We start from the raw sequence: 5,402 nt of genomic DNA on the forward strand, positions 1-5,402 counted from the left end.
TAGCTCTGAGCGCCCCCTGCCCCAGCTCTGAGTCCTCCCCTCCCCCCAGCTCTGAGTCCTCTTCCCCCTGGCTCTGAGTCCTCCCACCCCCAGCTGCGTCTGCCCCTGGCTCTGTTTCCCTCCCCACCGGCTCTGAGTCCCCCCACCCCCGGCTCTGAGTCCCTGCCATCTCTGGAGCCTGCTGTCAGCGCCAGGCAGCAGTCTCTGCAGGCCATGTGCCCATTCGACCAGGGCCAGCCCATGGCAGCGTGAGGTCAACCCTGCCCTGTGTGGGCCCTGTGACAGGGTGGGCATTGGTGACAACGTCAGTGTCCCGGGCAGGAGTGCCCAGTGGTGGGGTCAGCTGCTGCAGCCCCACTGGGCAGGATCCTACAGCCCTGTGGCTGTCCCTCCAGGAGGAGCCTCTGGATCTGGCCTCCTTGACCCCAACTGCCAGAGAACACGCCTCTGCTCCGGCTCCTCCGGCTCCATGTCGGTTTCAGTGTCACCCTTCCTGTTCGTGGTGGGGGCGGGGTGGGCAGGGGCCTGGGCTTTGGGGCCGGCCAGCCATGGACTTGCCTGGTCCTGAGTTCTTGGGTCCAGACCCTTTGTACTCACAAAACCTGTCCCGGTGGCTCGCTCCTTGGCCGTTGCCCCACCCCAGCTGGAGGGTTTCCGTGGGAAGACGAGTCCAGAAGCAGTGTCCTGGGTGCACTGTGGGCTCCATCGTGCAGGCCTTTCTGGGGTCTGTGGGCCTGGAGGCAGGGCACAGAGCAGGAATTGAGGAGTTGGGGGCCTCGTGGGTCCTTCTAGGAGGAGTCTACCTCCCCATGGGGCAGGTCACATCATACAGGCGCTGAATCAGCCCTCTCCCCCAGGGTGCCATTCCTGGGATTCCCTCATTTTGCTCCTGGGGACATGCCCCCCTTCTGAGGCCTCTAGTCCAGCTGAGAGAGGCAATGTTTTCACTTGAATTCCATGCAGTGGTTGAGTGATGGCAGGTCACACAGATGTAGAAGGTTCTTGGTATCTGATGGCAGGGAAGGTGGCATCACGTGGAGGAAAGTCAGGAAAAAGCACGTGGTCAGAATCATGCCAACCATGGCAGGTGTTTTCAGTGGGGAAGGAAATACGCTGAATGTACCTAGTGACTATCGCTAAGTCATATTTATTTTTTTCTTAGAATTTCCTGAACATTTCAAGTTTTTAACAAAGAGCACTTATTTATTTATATTTTTAAAGGAATGATAAAGGTTAAGCTTTTGTTTGGCTGCCCTGGGTCTTGGTTGGGGCATGTGAGAGCAAGTTCTCTGACTAGGGATCAGACCCAGGCCCCCTGCATTGGGGGCTGGGAGTCTCAGCCATCCGACCTCCAGGGAAGTCCCAAGAACACTTATTCTAATATCAAAATACTTTTCAAAAACAAAAAAACCTTTATGTAAAAGAAGTCTTCGTGGGGAAACATTAAGAAAGTGTCCACACAGGGTATGATTTGTATTTCAGAACACGATGAGCACAGTGCAGAGCAGGTCTCCAGAAAGGCGTGCATCAGGGGTGGGGGGTGTGCAGAGCCTGGGCGCGGCTCACCTGCTTCTGTTGCCCCCGAAGGTCGTCCGGGGCTAAGAAGCAGCAGGCCCATGAGAGCTCCAGGCCCCTGTCCATTGAGCGCCCTGGGGCAGTGCACCCCTGGGTCAGTGCCCAGCTCCGGAGTTCGGTGCAGCCTTCGCATCTCTTCATTCAAGACCCCACGATGCCACCCAACCCTGCCCCCAACCCCCTGACGCAGCTGGAGGAGGCACGCCGGCGCCTGGAGGAGGAGGAGAAGAGGGCCAGCAAGGCGCCCTCGAAGCAGAGGTGCGTGGTCCTCACAGCATCCATCCGGGGCGGGAGCCCTTCTGCACCTCGGCTGGCCTGCGGCTGCGCTGCGGGTGCCAGCTGAGGCCCACTGCATCCGCGAAGGGGCCTGAATTGTTCCCAGCCACGCAGGGGACCCCTGGTGTCTCACTCTCGGTGCTGAGAGCCCAGCCCCGCGGCCCTCCTCACGGCGCCCTGCATGGCTGTCAGGGCCGCTGCAGCCCTTCGTGGGGCAGGTCATTCCTCCACGCTGGACCCTGGCAGTGGGGCCTTTGCAGTCACTTTCCCGGGTGGTCTGGGCTCTGAGGGCCTGGAGATGTGAGTGTGGTCGCTGGATGGTGACAACTGTCCTGGGTGTTACTGGTCCCCATGTCCAATCTTCAGTCAGCTGGGCTCCTGGGGCCGGGGCCTCGCTGCAGAATCCGTGCTGCCCTGGGGAAGCCGGCGCCCAGGTGCAGACCCGCCCCAGCCCACCGCCCCGCGGGAGGCCCATGCGTGTCCCCGGTCACTGAAGGTGACCCCGTTTACAGCGGCCGTGTCACGCGCTGAGGTCTTGCTGGTCCACGTGGCCCGGGGTGAGGGCGGTGCCTGAGGCCCGGCGGGCCAGCCCGTGAGCTGGAGGGTGGAAGGCAGCAGTGGGGCTGCCCGGGAGGGTACTGGGGCGAGCGGGCCCGTCCTGCTGCGCCTGCCCAGCAGGGCTCCCTGCTTGTGGTCTTGCGTCCTTGGTCTGCTCTTTGCGCCAGCGCCCACGGGCCCTGCCCAGTGGCAGGGCCTGTCTGGCTGTGACACAGCTGAGCCACAGGGGCGGCTCGGGCGCTCCACACTGGTCGGTCCAGGACATGTGTGCCTTTTGTAGACAGCAAAGACCCCGGAGCAGAGGTCCGCTGCGTCCTCCTCTTGGGGTGACCCCACCCAGGACGGTCAAAATAGAAGTCACGTCAGGGCCACAGAGCGTCGCACCCGAGGTGGATGGCCCTGGGACAGGAGCAGTGGGTGGTGTGCTCTCTTCAGCTGGCAGTGACTGAGCTGCAGGGCCAGGTTGGGGCCTGCTCCCCTCTGGAGGCGAAGGCTCCTCTGAGTGCATGGAGTGGCAGGCACCTGCGGGTTTCAGGAGACTGAGGTCCGCCTGGTGAAGACCTGGTGGGCAGAAGCGCCGGCGTCCCGCCTGCTCTGACGGAGCCCTGACCTCCAGCTCCACAACCACAAGGGCCTGCTGTCCTGCCGTCCTGCCGTCCCCGCGCAGCAGGCGCCTCCTCTTTGCTGTGGAGCGTGGCTGAGCTGAGCGCTGCTGGAGGCCCGGCCCGGGCGGCGGCTCACTGCGCGTTGTTCCCTAGGTATGTGCAGGAGGTCATCCAGCGGGGGCGCTGCTGCGTCAGGCCAGCGTGCACGCCCGTGCTGAGCGCCGTGCCGGCGGTGTCCGACCTGGAGCTCTCCGAGACAGAGTACGTGCGCCCTCCTGGGTCCTCCCAGTGCCGGCCGGCCCGCGACGGGAGCTCAGGCGCTGCGCCTGAAGAGCTGGGGCTGCTCGTGTGTCTGTGAGAGGAGCCCTGGCCGTCCACGTGGGGGCAGCAAGCGACAGGCCCGAGAGGGGTCTGCGCTTTCCGCACGAGGCCTCACGCCCCACACAAGGCCTCGGCCCTCGCTGCAGTGACCTGCCTGGTGTGATGGGCTCAGGGCTGCGGCCCTGACTCCCTTGTACACTGCTGACCAAAGCACAGGCCCCGGGCGCTGTGTGCACAGCGAGCCGGCTCTAATCTTGCGTGCAGCGTGGGAACGCGTGGTCCACGCCTGTGCACACGGGCCGGGCTGGGCGTCCAAGGCCTGAGGGCCGTATGTGGACAGCGCGGGCCACCCTGTCCTTGAGCAGAAAGAGGGGCCCCCACTCAGCCTATGCCAGCCGACCCCCCAGTCCTTTGTCGTGCGTGGCCGAGGGCCCAGCTCTGAGCCTCCCCGTTGCTACTCTTTCTGGGGGGTGCTCTTCTGTAGAGAATGGAGCCCCTGGGAATCCCAGGCGGCTCCTGGGATGGGCCAGGCCTGAGGTCAGAGGACCGAAGGAAGGGAAGCAGACATCAGGAGCCTGGCTCAAGCTGGGGGTGGCCACTCAGCTGAGGTGACCGCCTGCTGTGTGACCAGGAGCACCAGTGTGGTGGCTCCCCACGGAGAGGAGAGCCCACTATGACTCAGGGCCTTCCTAACACAAAACTGGCTGCTCATCTGGCCAGGGCCAAGGGCTGTTCCTGGGCCCACTGGGCAGCTGGGGCAGTCACTGGACAGGACTCAGGAGGGCACAAGCGCCACCCGTCGAGAGGAAGCCCCTCGCTGCCCGTGCAGGAGGCGCTGTGGGCCTCGGTCCCTTCTGGAGAAGGGGCCGGCTGCTGCCTCTGGTCTTGTGAGCAGCTCTCTGCTGTGAGGCAGGTCCATTTCCGGTCCAGCGGTTCTGCTGTCTAGTCCCTGGCCTTGGGATGTTTCTGAAGGTGGCTTTACAGGGACATGGGCCGAGCCACCCAGCCTGCTATCTCAGAGCCAGGGGCTGGCTGTCTTGAGCCGCCTGGCAGAGGCGCCCACCGTGGGGTCCTCCTGAGAAGCCTGCTAGCCCGTTTCATGTGGTCTGGGTGGTAGGTCCGCCCCCCAGGCCAGCCAGGCCACAGTGAGACCAGGGCTTCGAAGCAGGTGGCAGCAGTGGCGGATAGCTGCTGTCGGTGTCTGCGTCTCGGTCCGGGCTGGCACAGCGTGGAAGTGTGCAGGGCGAGCCCCAGGGGTGGGCGTGGCTGGGCGGGGTAGGCAGTGGGGCCTGTGGACACCCGGCGTTTCCGAGTGAGGTGCAGCCCACCCTGCAGGCTCTGCCCCGGCATCTTCTGGGGCGTCTGGTAGGGCCCCAGCCCCAGCGGTCACAATGCTTCTTGGCCCTCAGGACGAAATCACAGAGGAAGGCGGGAGGTGGGAGTACCCAGCCATGCGACAGCATCGTCGTGGCCTACTACTTCTGCGGAGAGCCCATCCCCTACCGGACCCTGGTGCGGGGCCGCGCGGTCACCCTGGGCCAGTTCAAGGAGCTGCTGACCAAGAAGGGCAACTACAGGTGAGAGGCTGGGGCTCGCAGCACAGAGCCGTGTGCTCCCCTCCCGTTGAGTCCCAACCCCGTCTGCCTGGCCGTGGGCTGCTGGCGCGTACCCTGCGACAGATGAGGCGTGTGTGGCCTCGGCTCAGGGCCCAGGTCCTGCAGGCCGACCAGGGCACCCGTGCTGGTGTGGCCCGAGCCGGCCTTGTGTTGGCTTTCTGACCAGGCGTTTTTTATGGGACCGCGGAAGCCAGGGGCCCTACTGCAGGTCTGCCCTGGAGGCCCCTAGGGGCACTGCAGAACACGCTGGGGCCGGTGGGGTCTGTTTTGGGGCCAGCCCACAGAGGGTCTGCCTGAGTGCTTCCCTCTGTCCACCAAGTGGCCGAGAAACCCCACTGGGGGCTGTTGCCGCTGGAGAGGCCTGGACTGCAGGGCTGAGTGCATGCAGTAGCCAGTGGAGGGAACGGGGACCCTGAGCCCACCCACCCCTCCCTGCAGAGGCCGGGGCAGG

At 64.6% G+C, this 5,402-nt stretch overlaps 1 protein-coding gene across 1 annotated transcript in view; it reads left to right on the forward strand.

Annotated features, from left to right (window-relative positions):
* The window catches only part of AXIN1 (axin 1), a 35,221-nt gene that overhangs the window by 28,887 nt on the left and 932 nt on the right, over nucleotides 1-5,402 (forward strand). Inside the window, exons 6-10 of the mRNA XM_010840996.1 lie at nucleotides 94-248; nucleotides 644-740; nucleotides 1,499-1,833; nucleotides 3,168-3,275; nucleotides 4,745-4,913. Coding sequence (XP_010839298.1) covers nucleotides 94-248; nucleotides 644-740; nucleotides 1,499-1,833; nucleotides 3,168-3,275; nucleotides 4,745-4,913 — 864 coding nt within the window. The remainder of the gene's footprint in view (nucleotides 1-93; nucleotides 249-643; nucleotides 741-1,498; nucleotides 1,834-3,167; nucleotides 3,276-4,744; nucleotides 4,914-5,402) is intronic.

This window comes from Bison bison, unplaced genomic scaffold, assembly GCF_000754665.1.
Source record: "Bison bison bison isolate TAMUID 2011002044 unplaced genomic scaffold, Bison_UMD1.0 scf7180017846849, whole genome shotgun sequence".
NCBI lineage: Eukaryota > Metazoa > Chordata > Mammalia > Artiodactyla > Bovidae > Bison > Bison bison.